Here is a 26,941-nt window from a genome sequence, read left to right on the forward strand (position 1 = left end):
CAATTTACTTCTATTAGCTAATTTGTTTTATTCTTTTGATGTCCTTTGTTGAAAAGCATATCTAAATAGTCTCAGTAGCTGCTTATTGGTGGCTGCACATAGATGCCTCATGTGATTGGCTCACCAATATGAATTACCGTTTTTTTAACAAAGAATATCAAGAGAATAAATCAAATTAGATAATAGAAGTAAATTGGAAAGTTGCTTAAAATTGTATGTTCTATCTGAATCTTAAAAGAAAACTTTTGGGTTTTATGTCCTTTTCAGCGCCTCACTTCACCCAAAGGTTAGTGATCAACCTGTTGTTTTTCTTTCATCTTCTTGCTAGAGGCATCAGCTTTCTTTTTGGCTGCATCCAGCTTCTGCTGAGCTTCCTTCAGTTCTCGCTCACGTTCTGCTTCAGCATTTTTCATCTTGTGCTCTAGGACCTTGAACTTTTCCTCTGCCTTTTTCTGCACATCTTTTGTTTTCTTTAAGGTTTCCTCGCTTTCCTCTGACAGGAAAAAAATATCACAGGTTACATAAATCAGTCTCATTTTATAAAGGAAACACTTAAATGCATATTTTCTAGGGGAAAATAATAAAACACACCTTTAACATTTAGAAGTGAAATATGAAATATTGTGATTGAAACAAAGCCTTATATATATATATTATTATGCAAAGCATTATACACAACAATACCAATTGAAAGCTTAAAAAGTCACAAGAGTAAGAAAGCCATGGCCCCACACAAATATACATAATGCATGTTTACTAGGCTTGCTAAAAAGATCCGAATGCTGCCAATGACCCTCGTCTTAGGTAGCCGAAACCTCCGAATGCTCAAACCTAATATTTACGCACATGCATCAATTCCATGCTTCTAGAAAATCTGTTACATGTTTAAATAAATATATATATATATATATATATATATATATATATATATCAAAGCACAAACCATCATATATCTGTTACAAAAGAAGGCATCTATTTATATATATTTTTTTTTTACTAATTACTAAAGTGCACTCAGTTTTTCTGTTAGGGATAAAGTTAATAAACAGATTAATATTCAATTGTACCAAGACATACTGCCTGAGTCAACCTAAAATACACATTTATGTTTAACAGTCATCATTACAGTTTTTAATTAGTCTGAGACCTTGATGTTCTAAGTTTAATTTATTAAAGTGATTGTAAAGTTTAAGGAATTAGTGCCCAGTATCTAAAAACAAAATTTATGTTTACCTGATAAATTTAATTTCTTTCTTGACACGGTGAGTCCACGGATCATCATCAATTACTGTTGGGAATATCAATCCTGGCCAGCAGGAGGCGGCAAAGAGCACCTCAGCAAAGCTGTTAAGTATCACTTCCCTTCCCACAACCCCCAGTCATTCGACCAAAGGAAAAGGAGAGAAAGGAAATAACACAAGGTGCAGAGGTGCCCAAAGATTTAGATAACAAAAAACTGTCTGAAAAAACAGGGAGGGCCGTTGGCTCACCGTGTCGAGAAATAAATAAATTTATCAGGTAAACATAAATTTTGTTTTCTTTCTTAAGACACGGTGAGTCCACGAATCATCATCAATTACTGTTGGGAATCAATACCCAAGCTAGAGGACACAGATAAGGGAGGGACAAGACAGGTAACCTAAATAGAAGTCACCACAACTTGAAGAACCTTTCTCCCAAAAGAAGCCTCAGCTGAGGCAAAGGTATCAAATTTATCAAATTTTGAAAAAGTATGCAGAGGACCAAGTTGCAGCCTTGCAAATCTGATCCACAGAAGCTTCATTTTTGAAGGCCCATGAAGAGGAAACAGCCCTGTTGGAATGAGCTGTGATTCTCTCAGGAGGTTGCTGTCCAGCAGTCTCATAAGCCAAACAAATTATACTCTTCATCCAAAGAAGCCGTAGCTTTCTGACCCTTGCGTTTCCCAGAGAAAGAAACAAACAAAGCAGGAGACTGCTGAAAAGCCTTAGTCGTCTGCAAGTAGAATTTCAGCACACGCACAACATCTAGGTTGTGTAGCAAAAGCTCCTTATGAGAAAAACGATTAGGACACAGAGAAGGAACATTGATTTCCTGATTAATATTCCTGTCCAAAACAACTTTAGGAAAGAAATCTAACTTAGTACAAAGGACCACCTTATCAGCATGAAAGATAAGATAAGGAGTTCCGAGACTCTCCAAGCAGAAGATATAGCAACAAGAAACAAAACCTTCCAAGATAACCTCTTAATATCTAAGGAATGCATAGGCTCAAACGGAGCCTGCTGTAAAACTTTAAGAACAAGGTCAAGACTCAAAGGAGGAGTAACAGGTTTAAACACAGGCCTGTGCCTGACCAAGGCCTGAAAAAAATATTGCAAGTCTGGCACGTCCGCCAAACGATTATGCAATAAAATAGACAACGCAGAGATCTGACCCTTCAGAGTACTTGCTGACAAACCCTTCTCCACACCTTCCTGGAGAAAGGACAAAAGCCAAGGAATCCTGACTCTACTCCAAGAATAAATAAAAAGAGAGAAGCGCTCAAGAATAACCTCTGGATTCACACCAATACAGATATTTATGTCATATCTTATGGTAAATCTTTCTTGTCACAAGCTTGAGAGCCTGGATCAAAGTCTCAATGACTGACTCGGAAAACCGACGCTTGGATAAAATTAAGCATTCAATCTCCAAGCATTCAGCTTCAGAGAAACGAGATTTGGATGAAGGAAGGGACCCTGAAGTAGAAGGTCCTTCCTCAGAGGTAGTCTCCAAGGTGGAAAAGATGACATTTCCATTAGGTCTGCATACCAGATCCTGTGGGGCCACGCCGGTGATATGAGAATCACCGACGCCCTTTCCTGCTTGATCCGAGCAATGACCTGTGGAAGGAGAGCGAACGGAGAAAACAGGTATGCTAGACTAAAATTCCAAGGGACCGCCAAAACATCTATCAGAACGGCCTGTGGATCCCTTTACCTCGAACTGTACCTTGGGAGCTTGGCATCCTGCAGAGATGCCATGAGATCCAGCTCCGGCCGCCCCCATTTGAGGGTCAAGCTGGAAAACACTCACCGGGATGAAAAGTCTGTCTGCTCAGAAAATACGCTTCCCAATTGTCCACTCCTGGAATGTGGATCACAGATAGACAGCAGTTGTTGGTCTCCGCCCACTGAATAATTCGAGCCACCTCTCTCATGGCCAAGGAACTTCCTCCCTGGTGGTTGATGTAAGCCACCAATGTTATGTTGTCCGACAGGAACCTGATAAACCGGGCTAAAGCTAACTGAGGTTAGACCAGCAGAGCCTTGAAGATCGCTTTCAGCTCTAGGATGTTTATGGGGAGATCTGACTCCTCCCGAGTCCATAGACCCTGGAGAGCCTCTTGTTGCCTGATCCAGATCTATTCATTGAGACAGATCTGCATAGTCCCCGTTCCATTGTCTTAGCATGCATAACTGCAGAGCTCTGAGATGGAACCGAGCGAACGAGATTATGTCCAATTACCTCCATACATTGAGTCACTGACGGCCGAAGAGAGGAATGAAGGGCAAGGCAAGAGTAAAAAATCTTGGATTTTCTGACCTCTGTCAGAAATATCTTCAGTGATAGGGAATCTATTATGGTCCCTAAGAGCACTACCCTTGTAGCTGGAACCAGGGAACTTTTTTCCCAAATTAACCTTCCATCCGTGTGACAACAAGATCTCCGTATGAGAGTTTGCTTGTTGAAAAGACGGCGCCTGAACTAGTATGTCATCCAGATAGGGTGCCACTGCAATGCCCCAAGACCGGATCACTGCCAATAGAGCCCCCAGAACCTTTGAGAAAATTCTGAGAGCTGTGGCAAGGGCAAACGGAAGAGCTACAAACTGAAAGTGATAGTCCAAAAAGGCGAATCTTAGAAATTTGTGATGATCCCTGTGAATGGGAACATGAAGGTACGCATACTTTAGGTCTATGGTCGTCATGAACTGACCCTCTTGGACCAAGGGAAGAATGTAACGTATAGTTTACATCTTGAAGGATGGTACTCTGAGGAACTTGTTTAGACATTTCAGATCTAGAATAGGTCTGAAAGTTTCCTCTTTTTTGGGAACCACAAACAGATTGGAATAGAACCCCAGACCCTGTTCCTGAATTGGAACTAGAACTGTAACTCCTAGGTCGGAAAGATCCTGAACACATTTTAAGAATGCCTCTCTTTTTATCTGGTTTACAGATAATCTTGAGAGAGAAACCTGCCCCTAGGGAGGAAAGGTCTTGAATTCTAACTTGTAACCCCGGGATACGATGTCCACCGCCCAGGGATCCGGGACATCCCATATCCAAGCTTAAGCGAAATGAATAAGTCTACCCCCTACTGGATCCGATCCCAAGGCAAAGCCTTCATGCTGACTTGGAATCAGCTGCAGGTTTCTTAGATTGCTTCCCCCTGTTCCAAGACTGATTGTGCTTCCAAGATGGCTTGTACTGTTCCTGCTTGGAAGAAGGAGGGGAAAGGTTACCTCTGAAGTTTCGAAAGGAAAGAAATTACTCTAACGTCCTTTCTGCTTATCCTCTTATCTTGTGGTAGAAAAGATTCCTTTCCACCTGTAATATCTGAAATTATTTCAGCCAAGCCAGGTCCAAACAAGGTCTTGCCCTTTGTAGGGGATCGCCAAGCTTGGACTTAGATGAAACATCCGCAGACCAGGCATTTCAACCATAAGGCTCTGCGAGCTAGTACAGCAAAACCAGACCATTTTTGCTCCTAAATTAATGACTTCTAAGAAAGCATCCGTGATAAAGGAATTGGCTAACTTAAGAGCCTTAATCCTGTCCTCAATCTACCTTAGAGGGGTAATCTGTCTGAATGGAATCAGACAACGCATCAAACCAGTAGGCTGCCACCACTTGTGACAGTGGCAATACAATCCACAGGCGGCCATTGGAGACCCTGATGAACATATTCTTTAGCAAGGCCTCCAACTTCTTATCCACTGGATCCTTAAAAGAACAGCTATCCTCTTGGAATAGTGGTTCTCTTGGCACAAAGTGGAGATCGCCTCCTTCCACTTTATGAACCGTCTGCCACGACTCCTTAATAGAGTCAGCTACTGGAAACCTTTTCTTGAAAATCGAGATGGAGAAAAAGGAATTCCAGGTATCTCCCACTCCCGTGAAATAATCTCTATAGCACGGTCTGGTACAGGGAATTCCTCCACCGCGGAGGGGGCATCAAAGTACTTGTTTAGTTTACTAGATTTCTTATGGTTGACTACGACAGTTATATCAGAGTCGTCCAAGGTAGCAAAAACCTCCTTGGGTAACATACAGAGGTGTTCCAGCTTAAACCTGAAGGATATAACTTCAGCATCAGGAAGAAGGGATTATACGTACGAGTCTGAGATTTCACCCTACCGAAGTGTCTTCCTCAGACTTTTGAGAAGGAACACCCCTGGTTAGCCACAACTGGATCAGAAACCTTACTAACTGACTCTTCAAATTTCCTTTTTGTGCTTTCCCTGAAGCATGGGAAAGGCAGACAGCGCCTCAGATATCAGAGGATACCTGGAAAGCAATGTCTTGCAAAGACACTTCTACCGGGAGCGTGAGAGAAAATGCAGGTCACTGATGTGGAGACGAAAATGATTGGGGACGCTTGAGAAAGCAGCGGCATATCTGATACAGGAGACACCTGAACAGCATCCACCTTAGATAAATGAGGCTCAGATAAAAAAAAATCTATCCCTGTAACAAAGTTCTTTCAATACATGAACAAAAAAGGTACAGGTGGTTTCACCTTGGAGTTAAAACATAGCTTACATGCAACATTTAGCAAGGCTTCTTGGTTCATTTTACCAAACATGAAGGCCAATAAAAAGCAACAAGAATAAAAAAATAAAAAAACAAGATTTTTTTTTAATTTTATTTAACTTTTTATTGTTGGTACTAGAAAAAAAAACTATTACTGCCCCTTTAAGTTACTTTTTATGTCAAAAACTAAAAACGGAGCTCAACAATCCTGTCCTTCAATCCCCAAGCAACCTCTACAAAAAAAACATTCCGGTTCCATTCAATGTTGCTGAGGTGCCTACCTCTGTTGCAGCCAAAATATTAACAGCGTCACAACTCCGGAACTCACAGGAAGTGAGTCCGGAAAGCATGCCTTACACGTCTGCCGCCTCAGCAAGAGAACCGCCTCTCCTATAATCAGGGGCGGTCCCGGCGGCCATTAAAGTGAAAGTAAAGTTTTAGCAGCCATCAATCGTATTTATAATTCTTTCACTAACTTAAATCAAGTTGCTAGCTTTTTTTTTTCTAAAAAAAATAATTCATTTATGTAATTTTATATCTATATTTTTCTTACGTTCCCTTCCGATTCTCCTCCCATTCACCATTTCCTGGTTTCGGATACTATGACGTATAGAGCGGTCCCACCCGCTCTATACGTATCTACTCAGCTCGTGCACATCGAGCCTCGATAAACCGCGCATGCGCATCATTTTTAGACTCTCTTCTTTGCGCATGCATTAATCTCAGTTGATGCGGTCAAAACTATGCCTACAATAACTAGTGGATAATGCGCATGCGCGAAACGTGAACGCGCGCGCTTGGGAACTGGATGAAAAAATGTTACGCATGCGCATCAGGAACCATACCAGGATGACGTAAATTGACGGCCGCCTAACGGCCAAAGAATCAATTGGTTGGCTAAACAACGTGATCGTTGTTTATAAAAAAAAAAAAAAAATTACGGGTTGATTTTTGGCTTGCCGAGTTGATGACAATAATATAGGATATCGTTGGTAATATAAAGATTTTGAGATTTTGATGAATGAAAGTGATATTTATTTGGATGAATATGTAAAATTATTTAGAATAGAACCTTTTTGTTTACCTTCACTTTAAGACAGAAGGAGAAAAAAAAAAAAAAGTCTCAGAAAAACACATGGCCGCACAAAATAAAATATTAATAGCGTCACCATTTCTTACACTGTCCTTGACAGGGTCTACACCGGAGCTAAGGACACTGACTGAGTCACCAATAAAATAAACTAACACCTCTCCATAGTGCCTGCTTTTCTGCCTTTATAATTAACCCTCAATAGGGTCAATGAATAAAAACGTCCCCATACAGCATCAGACTGCTGAAGTGCCAGTATTTTTCCTCTTGAATAAAAGAAAATATTTTATTGGCACTTACCATGTCAATCTGTCCGGCAGAAGGACAGCTCACCTGGTTTGAGGGGATGCCATTCCTCACATGGACCTGTGGAGAAAGAAAGATTCGAGTAAGCTTACTCAGGCTTTCTGAATAGGGCAGCAAAACTGTTGAGAGAATGCAGTGAGGATTGTACCTCACAAGTTCCCAATTGCTTAAAAGCCACCACTGCCCTACTGAAGAGACTGACGTGGGGTATGGCTAGACCCAAGGAAAGATCAGAGCAAACCTACTCTGCTTTAAAATAATAAAATCTTGATTGAAGTAAACTTATTTGCAGACACTGAAAACATCACCTCCTCCTTGCACCGCAGGCAAAGAGAATAACTTGGGGGTTGTGGGAAGGGAAGTGATACTTAACAACTTTGCTGTGGTGCTTTTTGCCTCCTCCTGCTGGCCAGGAGTGATATTCCCAACAGTAATTGATGATGATCCGTGGACTCACTGTGTCTTACAAGAAAATAATCTTAAAAACAGGGGCACTTTAATTCATTAAACTTTACAAAGATGCTTCTTTTTAAAAATATACTTACCATTGCGTTATGTTAAACACTGTTCCTCTGCCCGCATCTCCTACTGTATTTAGCACATCAATGACGAATCCGGCTTCCTTCAATCATTGCGTGCCCCACAACGCCAAAGGGGGCACGCAACGATTGGAGGAAGTCTGATTCGTCATCAATCTGCTCAATACAGTTAGAGATGCGGGCAGAGGATCAACGTTATGTTTACTATAAAGCAATGGTAAGTATTTAACCCCTTAACGACCAAGGACGTACGCCACACGTCCTCAAAAAAAATACAGTTAATGACCGAGGACGTGTGGCGTACGTCCTTGGTCTGGAAAGCAGCTGGAAGCGATTCTGCTCGCTTCCAGCTGCTTTCCGGTTATTGCAGTGATGCCTCAACATCGAGGCATCCTGCAATAACCCCCCTTGGCCAACCGATGCAGAGAGAGCCACTCTGTGGCCCTCTCTGTACCGGACATCGATGGCCGGTTTCGTTGGTGGGTGGGAGCCAGTCTGGGAGGCGGGTGGGCGGCCATCGATGGGCCGTATGATGTGGAGGGGGGCGGGATCGTGGGCGGGAACGCCGGGTGCGCGTGCGTGCACGAGGGTGCGCGCGCGTGGGTAGGAAGCGGGTGGGAACCGCTACACTACAGAAAAATGATGGGAGAAAAGTGGCAGTGATTGCCAAATATATTTAAATATATGTAGATCTGAGAGATCTGGGAGGGGTGGTGGGTTGGTCTTTTGGGGGGGGGGGCAAGCTACACTACAGAAAATTATTTTAAAAAAAATAATAAAAACATGTTTTACTATAAACTGGGTACTGGCAGACAGCTGCCAGTACCAAAGATGGCTACTAATAAGTTAGAGGGGGATGGGTAAAGAGCTGTTTGGGAGGTATCAGGGAGGTTGGGGGCTAAGGGGGGATCCTCCAGAGCAGCATATGTAAATATGCCTTTTTTTTTTTTAAATTTATTTTTTATCAAGGATAGCTTTTTTTTTTAGTACTGGCAGACTTTCTGCCAGTACTTAACATGGCGGGGACAATTGTGGGGTGGGGGAGGGAAGAGAGCTGTTTGGGAGGGATCAGGGGGTGTAATGTGTCAGGTGGGAGGCTGATCTCTACACTAAAGCTAAAATTAACCCTGCAAGCTCCCTACATGCTACCTAATTAACCCCTTCACTGCTAGCCATAATACACGTGTGATGCGCAGCGGCATTTAGCGGCCTTCTAATTACCAAAAAGCAACGCCAAAGCCATGTATGTCTGCTATTTCTCAACAAAGGGGATCCCAGAGAAGCATTTACAACCATTTGTGCCATAATTGCACAAGCTGTTTGTAAATGATTTCAGTGAGAAACCTAAAATTGTGAAAAATTTTACTTTTTTATTTATTTAATCGCATTTGGCGTTGAAATGGTGGCATGAAATATACCAAAATGGGCCTAGATCAATACTTAGGGTTATCTACTACACTACAATAAAGCTAAAATTAACCCTACAAGCTCCCTACATGCTCCCTAATTAACCCCTTCATTGCTGGGCATAATACACGTGTGGTGCGCAGTGGCATTTAGCGGCCTTCTAATTACCAAAAAGCAACACCAAATACATATATGTCTGCTATTTATGAAAAAAGGGGATTCCAGAGAAGCATTTACAACCATTTGTGCCATAATTGCACGAGCTGTTTGTAAATAAATTCAGTGAGAAACCTAAAGTCTGTAACAAAATGTGTGAAAAAGTGAACAATTTTTTTTATTTGATCGCATTTGGCGGTGAAATGGTGGCATGAAATATACCAAAATGGGCCTAGATCAATACTTTGGGATGTCTTCTAAAAAAAAATATATACATGTCAAGGGATATTCAGGGATTCCTGGAAGATATCAGTGTTCCAATGTAACTAGCGCTAAGTTTGAAAAAAAGTGGTTTGGAAATAGCAAAGTGCTTCTTGTATTTATTGCCCTATAACTTGCAAAAAAAGCAAAGAACATGTAAACATTGGGTATTTCTAAACTCAGGACAAAATTTGGAAACTATTTAGCATGAGTGTTTTTTGGTGGTTGCAAATGTGTAACAGATTTTGGGGGTCAAAGTTAGAAAAAGTGTGTTTTTTTCCATTTTTTCCTCATATTTTATATTTTTTTTATAGTAAATTATAAGATATGATGAAAATAATGGTATCTTTAGAAAGTCCATTTAATGGCGAGAAAACCGGTATATAATATGTGTGGGTACAGTAAATGAGTAAGAGTAAAATTACAGCTAAACACAAACACTGCAGAAATGTAAAAATAGTCTTGGTCCCAAACGGTCAGAAAATGGAAAAGTGCTGTGGTCATTAAGGGGTTAAAAAAGAATCATCTTTCTAAAGTTTAATTTATTAAAGTGGCCCTGTTTTTAAGAATATTTTTAGATACTGGGTACTAATTCCTTAAACTTTGCAATCACTAAGAAAATTAGAGAAAAATGGTGTAGCCTAAAAAAAATATGTAAAACTCAAAAAGGCAAATCATTCAGAAAGGTTTCTTAAACTTTTTAGCTTAAAGTACATTTTTTTTTATAAAACAATATATATTGATTATTAAATTTAAGTAAAATAACTCTAACTTACTTTTACTTGAAAATGAAGCTTTGTTTTAATTAAAAATCACTATAGGTGGCCCTCGGTTTACAACGGTTCCATTTGCACCGTTTCAGAATAACGACCTTTTTTTTTCCAGTCATGTGACTGCTATTGAAAAGCATTGAGAAGCAGTGCATTGATTAAAATAGCCAGTAGGTGGAGCTATCCGCTTGTGTTGCAGCAAAGATATGCAAGCCAAGCAAGCTGAAATTAATCAGTTTAACCAGACCTGAGCAATCGAGCAGCTTGCAAAGGAACAAGATCTTCCTGTCTATAAATCAGTCCAGATTGTAATGCATAGAAAGAACTGTTTGCAGAAAAATGCAAGAAAAGTCTGTGTTGTGTGATTTTATTAGTTTTATAATGCTGTAGCATTTAAAGTCTTCATTTCAAAGCTTTAAAAATAATGTATTAGGTGTTACTTATGACAATTTTGAGAGGGGCCTGGAACCTAACTCCCTCACTTCCCATTGACTTACATTATAAACTGGGTTTCAATTTACAACGGTTTCGATTTACAACCATTCCTTCTGGAACCTAACCGTGACGTAAACTGAGGGCTACCTGTATTTTTATTTCCAGTTTGACATCACAAATAACTATGTATCCAATCATATTATAACTTTTTGCATATAATTATCTGCTAGGAGCACTACGGAGCACATGCGCAGTAGTGTTAAATCATTTGCACATGCGCACCCTGTTCCTTGAAGACCAACATGCCAGCAAATACTTCTGGATCTGAGCGTGCGCAATGAAAAGAAATATGTGATTGATTTAGAAGAGGCAATTTCTATTGCAAATTACTCAAAAAAATTTCTTTCATGATTCAGATAATATCTGAATCAACTTTCCAATTTACTTTTATTATCTAGTTTGCTTAATTTTTATGGGATCCTTCCTTTGTAAAATAAGCAGCAGTACACTACTGGGAGCTTGCAGAATGCATTGAGACACTAACATGAAGCATATTTGTGCAGCCACCAATCAACAGCTCCTGGGCCTACCTAGGTATCCTTTTTTAACAAAGGATACCAAAAGAACAATACAAACTAGATAGCAGAAGTTAATTAGAAAGTTGTTTAAAATCACATGCTCTGTCTGAATCAAGAAAAAAAAGTGGGTTTCATGTTCCTTTAACACATTTATGAAATTCATGCAATCCTAATTTCATTATAACCACCGGACAACCCAATGTGGAAGTGTGGAATTCGCAAACCCTGGCATATTTAGAATTGGGGGAGGGATATTAAAGGGACAGTCAAGTCCAAAAAAACTTTCAGATTTCAATAGGTAATGTAATTTTAAACAACTTTCCAATTTACTTTTATACACCAAATTTTGCTTGTTCTCTTGGCATTCTTAGTTGAAAAGCTAAACCTAGGAGGTTCATATGCTAATTTCTTAGACCTTGAAGATAGTCTCTAATCTGAATGCATTTTGACCACTAGAGGGCATTAGTTCATGTGTTTCATATAGATAAACTCATGCACGTGAAGTTACTCCGGAGTGAGGCACTGATTGGCTAAAATGAAAGTGTGTCAAAAGAACTGAAATAAGGGGGCAGTTTGCAGCAACATTGATAAGGTAATCACAGAGGTAAAAAGTGTATTTCTATAACAGTGATGGTTATGCAAAACTGGTGAATAGGTAATAAAAAGGGTATTTTTCTTTTAAACATCAAAAAGTCTGGTGTTGACTGTCCCTTTAAAGGGGGACATCAAGTCAAAATTAAACTTTCATTATTCAAATAAAGAATGCAATTTTTAAAAAAAACATAATTTTATGTAAGAACTTACCTGATAAATTCATTTCTTTCATATTAGCAAGAGTCCATGAGCTGAGTGACGTATGGGATATACATTCCTACCAGGAGGGGCAAAGTTTCCCAAATCTCAAAATGCCTATAAATTCACCCCTCACCCACACCCCACAATTCAGTTTAACGAATAGCCAAGAAGGTGGGTGATAAGAAAGGAGCGAAAGCATCAAAATAAGGAATTGGAATAATTGTGCTTTATACAAAAAAATCATAACCACCACAAAAAAGGGTGGGCCTCATGGACTCTTGCTAATAGGAAAGAAAACATAATTTATTGCTTACCTGATAAATGTATTTCTCTTGTAGTGTGTTCAGTCCACCGGGTCATCCATTACTTATGGGATATATTCTCCTTCCCAACAGGAAGTTGCAAGAGGATCACCCAAGCAGAGCTGCTATATAGCTCCTCCCCTCACATGTCATATCCAGTCATTCGACCGAAACAAGACGAGAAAGGAGAACTATAGGGGCTGCAGTGGGTGACTGGAGTTTAAAATTTAAAATTAGAACCTGCCTCAAAAAAGGACAGGGTGGGCCGTGGACTGAACACACTACAAGAGAAATAAATTTATCAGGTAAGGCATAAATTATGTTTTCTCTGTAAGTGTGTTCAGTCCACGGTCATCCATTACTTATGGGATAACCAATACCAAAGCTAAAGTACACGATGAAGGAGGGACAAGGCAGGAACATTAAACAGAAGGAACCACTGCCTGTAGAACCTTTCTCCCAAAAACAGCCTCCGAAGAAACAAAAGTGTCAAATTGTAAAATTTGCAAAAAAGTATGAAGTGGAAGACCAAGTTGCAGCCTTGTAAATCTGTTCAACAGAGGCCTCATTTTTAAAGGGCCCAAGTGGAAGCCACAGCTCTAGTAGAATGAGCTGTAATTCTTTCAGGGAGGCTGCTGTCCAGCAGTCTCATAGGCTAAACGTATTATGCTACGAAGCCAAAAAGGAGAGAGAGTAGCCGAAGGCCTTTTGACCTCTCCTCTGTCCAGAGTAAACGACAAACAAGGGAAAGAGTGTGTTATGAAATTCTTTAGTTGCCTGTAGAAGAACTTCAGGGCACGGGACCAACGTCTAGATTATGCAAAAGACGTTCCTCTCTTTGAAGAAGGGATTAGGACACAATGATGGAACAACAATCTCTTGATTGATATTCCTGTTAGAAACAACCATAGGCAAAAACCCAGGTTTAGTACGCAGGACTACCTTGTCTGAATGAAAAGATCAGATAAGGAGAATCACAATGGTAAGGCAGATAACTCCGAGACTCTTCGAGCCGGGGAAATGCCATCAAAAACAGAACTTTCCAAGATAAAAGCTTGATATCAATGGAATGAAGGGGTTCAAAACGGAACACCCTGAAGAACTTTAAGAACCAGTTTAAGCTCCACGAAGAAGCAACAGCCTTAAACACCGGCTTAATCCTAGCCAAAGCCTGACAAAAAGCCTGGACGTCTGGATTCCCTGGCCAGACGCTTGTGTAAAAGAATAGACAGAGCAGAAATCTGTCCCTTTAGTGAACTAGCGGATAAGCCCTTTTCTAAACCCTCTTTGTAGAAAAGCCAATATACCTAGGAATCCTAACCTACTCCCTGAGTAACTCTGGATTCACACCAATATAAATAATTTACGCCAGATCTTATGGTAAATTTTTCTGTAGACCAGGGTTTCCGAGCCTGTATTAATGTATCAAAAACCGAATCCGAAAACCCTCGCTTTGATAGAATCAAGCGTTCAATCTCCAAGCAGTCAGCCTCAGAGAAATTAGGTTTGGATGGTTGAAAGGAGCTCTCTAGAGACATCCTGATCAAGGAGGAAGAAAACAGGAAGACTGTGCTAGAATTTTAAATGCGCAACAAGGGGCTAAAACAAGGGTCCCTCCCACTCCTATTACAACAGTGGAGACCTGATATAACTGTTTTTCTATGCAGAAAAGTACGTTAGCCATGTGGAAAAAAAATCATGCCCAAAAAGATTTATCACCAAAGTACCTCACGAAACGAATAACATGCCAGTAAACGTTTTAAAAACAACATTTTGAATGTCATGCAAAGTTTCACTAAGCCTGCTACCAGTCGCTTCCACTGCAGATAAAGGCTTAAACATTATTTCAGTATTAACAGTATTTTCTCAGTCAAATTCTAGTCCCTAGAAAATAACTCAACTGCGCATACATTTATCAGCCTGAACCAGTCGCTACTACTGCATTTAAGGGCTGTACTTACATCATATGGGTAACAGCAGTATTTTCTTAGTCAATTCCATTCCCAGAAATGTACTGCACATACCTCATTTGCGGGGGACCCGCATGCTATTTCCCCCCTCTTTCTGAAGTTACCCTACTCCCTCAGAAGTCGAAAACAGGCCAGGCGATCTTAGTTACGTCTGCTAAGATCATAGAAAAAACGCAGGCAGATTTTTCTCCAAATACTGCCTGAGATACAAAAAAACGGCACACTCGGTGTCATTTTAAAAATAACAAACTTTTGATTGAAGAATAATTAAGTAAAAACTCCAAACTCCTCTCGCGACCCTCCTTCTTTGTTGAGGGTTGCAAGAGAATGACTGGATATGACATGTGAGGGGGAGGAGCTATATAGCAGCTCTGCTTGGGTGATCCTCTTGCAACTTCCTGTTGGAAGGAGAATATATCCCATAAGTAATGGATGACCCGGTGGGACTGAACACACTACAAGAGAAATGAATTTATCAGGTAAGTTCTTACATAAATTATGTTTTCTTTCATGTAGTGACGTATGGGATAATAAATACCCAAGATGTGGAACTTCCACGCAAGAGTCACTAGAGAGGGAGGGATAAAATAAAGACAGCCAATTCAGCTGGAAAAATAATAATAATCCACAACCCAAAACAAAAAAGTTTTAATCTCAATAATGAAAAGAAACTGAAATTAAAAGCAGAAGAATCAACTGAAACAGCTGCCTGAAGTACTTTTCTACCAAAAACTGCTTCAGAAGAAGAAAACACATCAAAATGGTAGGAATTTAGTAAAAGTATGCAAGAGAAGACCAAGTTGCTGCTTTGCAAATCTGATCAACAGAAGCTTCATTCCTAAAAGCCCAGGAAGTAGAAACTGACCTAGTAAATGAGCCGTAATTCTTTGAGGCGGGATTGTTACATGACTCACATAAGCATGATGAATCAAAGGACTTTAACCAAGACGCCAAGAAGAAATGGCGGAGGCCTTCTGACCTTTTCTGGACTCAGAAAAGATAACAAATAGACTAGAAGTCTTCTAAAATCTTCAACTAGTAGCTTCAACATAATATTTCAAAGCTCTTACTACATCAAAAGAATGTAAAGATCTCTCCTGTTGAATTCTTAGGATTAGGACACAATGAAGACACCACAATTCTCTACTAATGTTAGAATTCACAACCTTAGGTAAAAATTTAAATGAAGTCCGCAACACTGCCTTATCCTGATGAAAAATCAGAAAAGGAGATTCACAAGAAAGAGCAGATAACTCAGAAACTCTTCTAGCAGAAGAGATGGCCAAAAGGAACAGAACTTTCCAAGAAAGTAATTTAATGTCCAGAGAATGCATAGGTTCAAACGGAGGAGCTTGTAAAGCCCTCAGAACCAAATTAAGACTCCAAGGAGGAGAGATTGACTTAATGACAGGTTTGATACGAACCAAAGGCTGTACAAAACAATGAATATCAGGAAGATTAGCAATCTTTCTGTGAAAAAGAACAGAAAGAGCAGAGATTTGTCCTTTCAAAGAACTTGCAGACAACCTTTATCCAAACCATCCTGAAGAAACTGTAAAATTCTAGGAATTCTGAAAGAATGCCAGGAGAATTTATGAGAAGAACACCAAGAAATGTAAGTCTTCCAGACTCGATAATAAATCTTCCTAGACAGAGATTTACGAGCCTGTAACATAGTATTAATTACGGAGTCAGAGAAACCTCTATGACTAAGAATCAAGCGTTCAATTTCCATACCTTCAAATTTAATGATTTGAGATCCTGATGGAAAAAAGGGCCTTGAGATAGAAGGTCTGGTCTTAAAGGAAGAGTCCAAGGTTGGCAACTGGCCATCCGAATGAGATCCGCATACCAAAACCTGAGAGGCCATGCTGGAGCCACCAGCAGCACAAACGTTCCATTAGAATTTTGGAAATCACCTTTGGAAGAAGAACTAGAGGCGTAATGATATAGGCAGGATGATAATTCCAAGGAAGCGACAACGCGTCCACTGCCTCCGCCTGAGGATCCCTGGATCTGGACAGATACCTGGGAAGTTTCTTGTTTAGATGAAAGGCCATCAGATCTATTTCTGGAAGTCCCCAGATTTGGACAATCTGAAGAAATACCTCTGGGTGAAGGGACCATTCGCCTGGATGTAACGTCTGGCGACTGAGATAATCCGCTTCCCAATTGTCTACACCTGGGATGTGAACCGCAGAGATTAGACAGGAGCTGGATTCCGCCCATACAAGTATCCGAGATACTTCTTTCATAGCCTGATGACTGTGAGTCCCACCTTGATGATTGACATATGCCACGGTTGTGACATTGTTCTGTCTGAAAACAAATAAACGATTTCTCTCTTCAGAAGAGCCAAAACTGAGAAGGAGCGCTGGAAAATCGCACGGAGTTCCAAAGTGTTGATTGGTAATCTCGCCTCCTGAGATTCCCAAACACCCTGCGCTGTCAGAAATCCCCATACAGCTCCCCAACCTGATATGACTCGCATCGTTGAGATCACAGTCCAGGTTGGACGAACAAAAGAAGCCCTTGGGACTAAACGATGTGATCTATCCACCACGTCAGAGAGTGTCGTACATTGGGATTTAAGGATATTAATTGTGATATCTTTTGTATAATACCTGCACCACTGGTTCAGCATACAAAGCTGAAAGAGGTTGGCATGTGGAAAAACGAGCAAAAGGGATCGCGTCCGATGCAGCAGTCATGAGACCTAGAATTTCCCATGCACAAAGCTACCGAAGGGAATGATTGAGACTGAAGGTTTCGACAGGCTGAAACCAATTTCAGACTCTCTTTTTCTGTTAGAGACAAGGTCATGGACACTGAATCTATTTGGAAAACCCAAAAAAGGTTACCTTTGTCTGAGGAATCAACGAACTCTTTGGTAAATTGATCCTCCAACCATGTCTTTGAAGAAACAACACAAGTTGATTCGTGTGAGAATTCTGCAGAATGTAAAGACTGAGCAAGTACCAAGATATCGTCCAAATAAGGAAATAACCGCAATACCCTGTTCTCTGATTACAGAGAGAAGGGCACCGAGAAACCTTGAAAAGATCCTTGGAGCTGGTTGCTAGGCCAAACGGAAGGGCCACAAACTGGTAATGCTTGTCTAGAAAAGAGAATCTCAGAAACTGAAAGTGATCTGATGAATCGGAATATGAAGATATGCATCCTGTAAATCTATTGTGACATATAAATGCCCTTGCTGAACAAAAGGCAGAATAGTCCTTATAGTTACCATTTTGAATGTTGGAATTTCTTACATAACGATTCAATATCTTTAGATCCAGAACTGGTCTGGAAGGAATTCTCCTTCTTTGGTACAATGGAATAGATTTGAGTAAAACCCCGAGACCCTGTTCCAGAACTGGAACTGGCACAATTACTCCAGCCAACTCTAGATCTGAAACACATTTCAGAAATGCCTGAGCCTTCACTGGGTTTATTGGAATGCCGAGAGAGAAAAAATCTCCTCGCAGGGCGGCCTTACCTTGAAAACCTATTCGGTACCCCTTGTGAGAAACAATGTTCTGAATCCAAAGACTGGGGAATCGAATGGATCAAATGTCTTTGAAAAATCGTAACCTGCCCCCTACCAGCTGTGCTGGAATGAGGGCCGCACCTTCATGTGGACTTGGGGAGCTGGCTTTGACTTTCTAAAAGGCTTGGTTTTATTCCAGATTGGAGAAGGTTTCCAGACAGAAACCATTCCTTTAGGGGAAGGGTCAGGCTTCTGTTCCTTATTCTGACGAAAGGAACGAAAACGATTAGCAGCCCTGTATTTACCTTAGATTTTTTGTCCTGAGGCAAAAAAGTTTCCTTTCCCCCCAGTAACAGTTGAAATAATAGAATCCAACTGGGAACCAATAATTTAATACCTTGGAAAGGAAGTGAAAGCAAAGTTGACTGTTGAAGACATATCTGCATTCCAAGTTTTTAAGCCATAAAGCTCTTCTAGCTAATATAGCTAAATTCATATACCTGACATCAACTCTAATGATACAAAGATGGCATACACAAATGAAGTTATTAGCCATGTTGAAGGAGTGTTAATAATGCTATGAGTATATGGTCCTGATACTTGTTGTGCTAAAGCCTCCAACCAAAAAGTGGAAGCAGCAGCAACATCAGCCAAAGAAATAGCAGGCCTAAGAAGATTACCTGAACATAAATAAGCTTTCCTTAGAAAGGATTCAATCTTCCTATCTAAAGGATCCTTAAAGGAAGTACTATCTGCTGTAGGAATAGTAGTACGTTTAGCAAGAGTAGAGATAGCCCCATCAACTTTAGGGATTTTGTCCCAAAACTCTAATCGTCAGGACGGCACAGGATACAATTCTTAACCTTGAGAAGGAGCAAATGAAGTACCCATATTATTCATTCCCTAGAAATTACTTCAGAAATAGCATCAGGGACAGGAAAAACTTCTGGAATAACCATAGCAGGTTTTAAAAACCGAATTTAAACGCTTAGTAGATTTAGTATCAAGAGGACTAGATTCCTCCATCTCTAAAGCGATTAAAACTTCTGAAGTAAAGAGCGAATAAATCCATCTTAAATAAATATGAAGATTTATCATTGTGTCAATATCTGAGACAGAATCCTCTGAACCAGAAAAATCCTCATCAGAAACAGACAAATCAGAATGACGACGGTCATTTAAAATTTCATCTGAAAAATGAGAAGTTTTTAAAAGACCTTTTATGTTTACTGGAAGGAGGAATAAACGAACAGCCTTCCCTAATAGATTTAGAAACAAAATCTCTTATATTAACAGGAACATCCTGAGTATTAGATTGTGAGGAAACAGCACAGGTAATATGGTATACTACTAATGGAAATACTATCTGCATTAGCAAGCTTATCATGACATTCTTCACAAACTACAGCCGGAGGAACAGTTACCACAAGTTTACAACAAATGCACTAACTTTGGTAGAAACCAGCATCAGGCAGCGTCTTTCCAGAAGTAGATTCTGATCCAGGGTCAATCTGAGAACATCTTGCAATATGTAATAGAAAAAAAACAACATATAAAGCAAAATTATGAAATTCCTTAAAATGACAGTTTCAGGAATGGGAAAGAATGACAATGAATAAGCCTCTAGCAACCAGAAGCAATGAAAAAATGAGACTGAAATAATCTGGAAAAAAGGTGGAGACAAGAATGACGCCCACATTTTTAAGCGCCAAAAAAGACGCCCACATTATTGGCGCCTTTAATTTTTGGCGCCAAGAATGACGCCACATCGGTAACGGCCGACTTTTTTGGCGCAAAACGTCAACAAAAATGACACAATCACGAACAACTTCCGGCGTCAAGTATGACGCCGGGAAATGACAAAAAAAAATTTTTTGCGCCAAAAAAGTCTGCGGCCAAGATGACGCAATAAATTGAAGCAGTTATTTTTCAGCCCCCGCGAGCTTAACAGCCACAGGGAAAAAAAGTCAATTTGAAAACAATTTTTAAGGTAAGAAAAAATTGAATATTCATATGCATTAATCCATATAATGAAGAACCTGAACTTGTCTGAAATAAGGAATATTGATCATCCTGAATCAAGGCAAAACAGGAATTTATGGCTTACCTGATAAATTACTTTCTCCAACGGTGTGTCCGGTCCACGGCGTCATCCTTACTTGTGGGGAATATCTCTTCCCCGACAGGAAATGGCAAAGAGTCCCAGCAAAGCTGGCTACATAGTCCCCTCCAAGCTCCGCCCACCCCATGTCATTGGACCGACGGACAGGAGGAAAATATATAGGAGAAACCATATGGTACCGTGGTGACTGTAGTTAGAGGAAAATAATTCATCAGGACCTGATTAAAAAACCAGGGGGGCCCGTGGACCGCGACACACCGTTGAGAAAGTAATTTATCAGGGTAAGCAATAAATTCTGTTTCTCCAACATAGGGTGTGTCCGGTCCACGGCGTCGATCCTTACTTGTGGGAACCAATACCAAAGCTTTAGGACACGAAGAAGGGGTGGGAGCAAATCAGGTTACCTAATACGGAAGGCACCACGGCTTGCAAAACCTTTCTCCCAAAAATAGCCTCCGAAGAAGCAAAAGTATCAAATTTGTAAAATTTGGCAAAAGTGTGGCAGGTGAAGACCAAGTCGCTGCCTTACATAACTCTGGGTCAACAGAAGCCTCGTTCTTGAAGGCCCATGTGGGAAGCCACAGCCCTAGTGGAGTGAGCTGTGATTCTTTCTGGAGGCTGCAGTCCGGCAGTCTCAAAAGCCAATCGGATGATGCTTTTAAGCCAAAAGGAAAGAGAGGTAGAAGTTGCTTTTTTGACCTCTCCTTTTACCAGAATAGACGACAACAAAGAAGATGTTTGTCTGAATTCTTTTGTAGCTTCTAAGTAGATATTTTAGAGCAACGGGACTACATCTAAATTGTGTAGCAAATCGTTCCTTCTTTTAAAACTGGTTTCGGACACAAAAGAAGGTACAACTATCTCCTGGTTAATATTCTTGTTGGAAACAACCTTTGGAAGAAGAACCAGGCTTAGTACGCAAAACAACTTATCTGAATGGAACACCAGATAGGGCGGAGTACACTGCAGAGCAGATAACTCTGAAACTCTTCTAGCAGAAGAAAATAGCAACCAAAAACAAAACTTTCCAAGATAATAACTTAATATCTATGGAATGTAAAGGTTCAAACGGAACCCCCTTGAAGAAACTGAAAGAACTAGATTTAGACTCCAGGTGAGGAGTCAAAGGTTCTGTAAACTGGCTTGATCGCTAACTAGAGCCTGAACAAATGCTTGAACATCTGGCACAGCTGCCAGTCGTTTGTGTAGTAAGACAGATTAAAGCAGAAATCTGCCCCTTTAGAGAACTCGCAGATAATCCTTTATCCAAACCTTCTTGCAGAAAAGGAAAGAATCATAGGAATTTGTATCTTATTCCATGGGAATCCCTTGGATTCACATCAACAGATATATCTTTTCCATATTTTATGGTAAATCTTTCTAGTTACCGGATTTCTGGCCTGAACCAGAGTATCTATCACAGAATCTGAAAACCCACGCTTTGATAGAATCAAGCGTGTCAATCTCCAAGCCGTCAGCTGGTCTGCATACCAAAGTCCTGCGTGGCCACGCAGGAGCTATCAAGATCACCTGCTGCTCCTGTTTGATCCTGGCTACCAGCCTGGGAATGAGAGGGAAACGGTGGAAACACATAAGCTAGGTTGGAAGGTCCAAGGTGCTACTAGTGCATCCACTAGAGTCGGCCTTGGGATCCCTGGATCTGGACCCGTAGCAAGGAACCTTGAAGTTCTGACGAGACGCATCAGATCCATGTCTGGAATGCCCCATAATTGAGTCAACTGGGGGCAAAGAGATCTCCGGGTGGAGTTCCCACTCCCCCGGATGGAAAGTCTGACAGACTCAGATTAATCCGCTTCCCAGTTTTCCACACCTGGGATGTGGATCGCAGGATAGAATGGCAGGAGTGATCCTGCCGCCCATTTGTATTATTTTGGTCACTTCTTTCATCGCTAGGGAACTCCTTGTTCCCCCCCCTGGATGATTGATATACGCAACAGTCGTCATGTTGTCTGATTGGAATCTTATGAATCTGGCCTTTGCAAGCTGAGGCCAAGCCCTGAGAGCATTGAATATCGCTCCTTAGTTTCCAGAATGTTTATCGGGAGAAGGAGACTCTTCCCGAGACCATAGTCCCTGAGCTTTCAGGGGATTCCCAGACCGCGCCCCCAGCCCACTAGACTGGCGTCGGTCGTGACAAAGACCCACTCTGGTCTGCGGAAAGCTCATTCCCTGGGGATAGATGGTCCAGGGTCAGCCACCAACGGGAGTGACTCTCTGTCTTCCCTGACTGGAAAAGGTGTCTAACATAGTGCCTGACATTAAAAAACGTTCCTCAAGTTTAAAGTGTGAATTATCAGCATAAACAAGTATAAAATGTCCAAATAAAGCAATCAATTTAGCCCATAAAAGGTTCTACCAGTTTTTATAGCCCATATTAAGCCCTTTTATGTCTGTTTTTGAAACTAAGGGAAATGGCTTACCGGTCCCCATGAGGGGAAATGACAGCCTTCCAGCAATACACAGTCTTCTTAGAAATATGGCTAGTCATACCTTAAGCAGAAAAGTCTGCTAACTGTTTCCCCCAACTGAAGTTACTTCACCTCAACAGTCCTATGTGGAAAACAGCAATCGATTTTAGTTACTGTCTGCTAAAATCATCTTCCTCTCACAAAACAGAAATCTTCATCCTTTTCTGTTTCAGAGTAATAGTACATACCAGCACTATTTTTAAAATAACAAACTCTTGATAGTAGAATAAAAAAACTACAACTAAACACCCACATACTCTTAACCATCTCCGTGGAGATGTATGCCTGTGCAACGGCAAAGGAGAATGACTGGGGTGGGCGGGAGCCTAGGAGGGGACTATGTGGCCAGCTTTGCCATTTCCCGGTTGGGGAAGAGATATTCCCACAAGGTATGGATGACGCCGTGGACCGGACACACCAATGTTGGAGAAATATAAGTTTAAAAGACATATATTTAGAACTTTATATATAAAGTGCCCAACATAGCTTAGTAGTGCCACAAAAAATAAGACTTTACTTACCCCAAGACAACTCATCTACAATAATAGATAGCCAAACCAGTACTGAAACGAGAATGAGTAGAGTAATGGTATATAAGAGTATATCGTCGATCTGAAAAGGGAGGTAAGAGATGAATCTCTACGACCGATAACAGAGAACCTATGAAATAGATCCCGTTAGAAGGAGACCATTGAATTCAAATAGGCAATACTCTCTTCACATCCCTCTGACATTCACCCTGCACGTCTTAGAGGAAAACCAGAGCTCCAGCCTGCTGCGAAGCGCATATCAACGTAGAATCTAGCACAAACTTACTTCACCACCGTCCAGCGGGAGGCAAAGTTATGTAAAACTGAAATTGTGGGTGTGGTGAGGGGTGTAATTTAGAGGCATTTTTGAGGTTGGGAACTTTGCCCCTACCTTGTAGGAATGTATATCCCAGACATCACTAGCTCATTGACTCTTGCTATTACATGAAAGAAAAAACATTTCCCAATTTACTTCCCAGTAAAAAAAGAATGCAGTCAACATATTTAAACGGTTTGAGTCACCCAGCTCCTATTGTGCATGTGCAAAGAGTCACAGAATAAGCGTATGTGCATTTGAAATTGGCTGATGCTGTCACATGGTACGTGGTATGCATTTGTGATTGACTGATGGCTGTCACATGGTACAGGGGGAGTGGAAATAGACATAACTTAAAATTGTCAGAAAAAAAATAAATCTACCATTCAGACTTAGTGCTATGCATTGTCTTGTTATCTTGCATTTGTTGATTATGCAAATCTACTGTGTTGACTGGTGCATTAAGCTATTTTTTTTTCAAGATTACATTTTTGCTACATGAGCAATTTGTAAACTTTTGACCTTCAGTCTTAAATGTTTGTAATGTCCCACAAATTATTTTAAATGTGAGAAATAGTCTAGCTGTCTTTTTACACATAGGTGAAATAACGGTCAAACCCACTTCAACAGTGTTTTGGCAGTCAAAGAATGCTATGTCCATACAGTGTTATCCACAGAAAATGTTGCCAGCAGGGTGGCAGTATAAAGTAGCTGGTTGGGGGCAGTGTAATACTTTCTAAAATTATTTCCAGCTATCTAAAGCATTGAATAATTTAACAAATGTATTTAATGATACTTTGTACAATAAAAATTGAACAATTTTAATTTTTAGTTCATTTTAGCTAATATTGGCTAAAATTTTAGCCAGGTGGTCAGGTAAAATCAGCCGGTGGTGCACCCGCTAAAAGTCCTGGGGAGGACACTGTCTTACCTATAGTTTTTTTAAGTGTGTCCCAGTTCTTCTTGCTGTTTATGATAGGAACTTGTTGTAATTTTGTTTGAAGGAGATCAGCTTCTTCTGGACTTCATTTCCCACTGTTGTTTCAATTGTCGGTACCTTTAGAAGAAGAGGGTGTCAAACAATTACTATAATAAGCAATTTAATATTAACAGAGTTTGTAAAATAGCTGCAATCGTAGGCTAGTTAAAACCAACCTACATTTTGTTTTTTTTGTGATGGATTTTTAGATTTCCACATTAGTAAAAACTATGATCTATGACTACGGCCAAAACGCGTAAGATCAGCTTTTCACGCTCTGCTAAGCTGAAGCTCCTGATGAAATTTCTGCGCTGCCGATGGTATGCAGTTTTAAATTATTAAGAATAAAGTTTGCTGTTTTTTATCTATTTGGACTTACAATCCGATTTTTCCTTTCTTAAAAAACTATGATGTTCTAGTTTATGCATTAAAGGGGACATGAAAAAACAAAATTTATCTTTTCCAGGGTCAGGATAGTGCGTTTTTTTGTTGCCGTTTTGTTTTCCTTGCTCTACTGAGCAGGTCTGTTTTTTTTTTTTTTTTTATGTAAATTTTTATTTGGTTTTAAAGTCGTAAGCAACAATTGGGGGACACGCAGGGTCCCCTGCTTCTAATAGGTACAAATAAGGAGTTTAGGACACGCAGGGTCCGAAATAAATGAACACACATACTAAAGGGTACAATGAATAGGTCCTATGAGTTCCTTGGAAAGGGAAACATAAGAAAGATAAATAGATAGATCCCCAAGGGTCTAAATACAACTTCCCTTAAGCACATTGATAAATAGCATTATATGTAACCATAGTTCCACATTCAAGGTATAAACAAATTAGATCTTGTCAATGAGGAAGCTTATACTTCCGTGAAATGAAAAGGTTTGCAGCGAAAATAGTTCGCCCTAATTTGAACCCTGGTGTGGGCTCCTGTATATGGGGGGGGGGAGGGAGATGAACAAACACATAATATTTAATGTAAGTAAGCATAGAGGTAATTAGACATAGCACAATATAAGAGATAAAAACGAAGCGTGGCGTGTCTGGGCATATTATCAATCCCAAAACTTTCTTTATGGTGTACTATGATATAGTGAGGCCCTAAATTCTTATGGGTTACACATGAGCCTGGACATCCTGTGGGGCTGAAAGCCCACCTACTATGCCATGGGGTCCCGCTGCACAACCTCGCCAGACTGAGTAGCTAGAGCTTACATATATTTTGTGGGGTTAAGTTATCTCACAAACAAAGCGTCATTCGGCTTCAAAATTAGATACCTGTGTTAGTGAAATTCAATTCCCCTCATAGCACTTCATCTCGCTGTATAGGAAAAATGCACTTCAATTGATCTCAGGGTGTCACATTCTAGGGCTAAACTTCCTTTATGTGAACTCCCTCAAGGCCCCTGGCCACTGGCCCAGAAGGGGGAGCACAGATTATGAAAGGATAGTTTTGAACATTAATGAATAGTAATGATACACATAAGCACAGTGGTAAATCGTAATTGTCCTTGTCAGGGGCCCCCTCAAACCCCCAGATCGGACAGACACACAGAAAAGGTTCATCTTCATTAGAAGCATCATATCAGTGACCCGAGATCAATACAATTATAAGGTAGCTGTTATGGCATCTGTTACCCGGGCACTTGTGTAAATGTCTCCCCTGGGGCTCCCCACTAACCCACAGGTGAGGCATGAAGACAAGATGTCCGCAGCTACTATTATATAAACCCTCAGCAAGTTACATAATAAAAGCAAACAGTAAGCTAAATGAACATCAAGGTCCCATAGCATAAATATCAAGACAGTCTTTAAGTGGCTCTAAGTCTATATCAGTCCCATTGGAGCTTCATTCCAGAGAGAAGTGAGATGGCCCAGACAATATAATTGAGGACTCAATTCACCATGTTTTGGGCATTTGGTATTAGAAAAGGCAATGTTGTGTAACATGTAAATATTGGCATGTATACTTTGTGGCACATTATATTAGAACATTCACTATGGGTATGAGATATACTGATCTCTACTAAAGGTCCTAGAGTGTATGACAGAATAAATTAGCCGTATAGACCTCTCAATACTTAAAAAGGATCACAGCAGTAGATATAGGTATATAAACATTCACAAAAAACAAAACAAAAAAGCAGGCGTCTGTCCATTAAACAGTATTTGTCCCATTCAACTTGAGATGCTGAAGTTATATAAGCCATTACTAAGATTTAACCAATACCCAATCGACTGCATATGAGAGCTGAGTCCGGCTGAGGGAACTGGCTTGCTATAGTGCAGAGACAGGTATACAGTGGGGAGTACACTTTATGATTAGGCTCCCTGTGGTCAATCGAATCCCCAGTTTGTAGAACAAAGGAAGGCTTCCACGTAACCGGCAGTCCAGACCCATTGCCCTTAACATTGAAATTTATCAAGCTATCTTGCCATCCAGAGTCTAACGAGACCGGAGGGTTAAATTGTGGATTTGTACCTGGTTGCTGCACATCAATGGTTGATCTCGCCAATATGTCCAACATCTCAGCCGTCGACCTCCCTATGCCCATGTAGCCAGGAGCAGGTCGCTGTGATGCAGCTACAATCATGGGCCCTGGAGAATCGAGCGGGGAAGGCAACCTGTCATT

At 40.5% G+C, this 26,941-nt stretch overlaps 1 protein-coding gene across 1 annotated transcript in view; it reads right to left on the reverse strand.

The window, feature by feature from the left end:
• The window catches only part of SMC2 (structural maintenance of chromosomes 2), a 291,284-nt gene that overhangs the window by 147,584 nt on the left and 116,759 nt on the right, over nt 1–26,941 (reverse strand). Inside the window, 3 exon segments of the mRNA XM_053702691.1 lie at nt 300–493; nt 24,268–24,355; nt 24,357–24,393. Coding sequence (XP_053558666.1) covers nt 300–493; nt 24,268–24,355; nt 24,357–24,393 — 319 coding nt within the window.

This window comes from Bombina bombina, chromosome 2 (genome assembly GCF_027579735.1).
Source record: "Bombina bombina isolate aBomBom1 chromosome 2, aBomBom1.pri, whole genome shotgun sequence".
NCBI classification, from domain to species: Eukaryota; Metazoa; Chordata; class Amphibia; order Anura; family Bombinatoridae; genus Bombina; species Bombina bombina.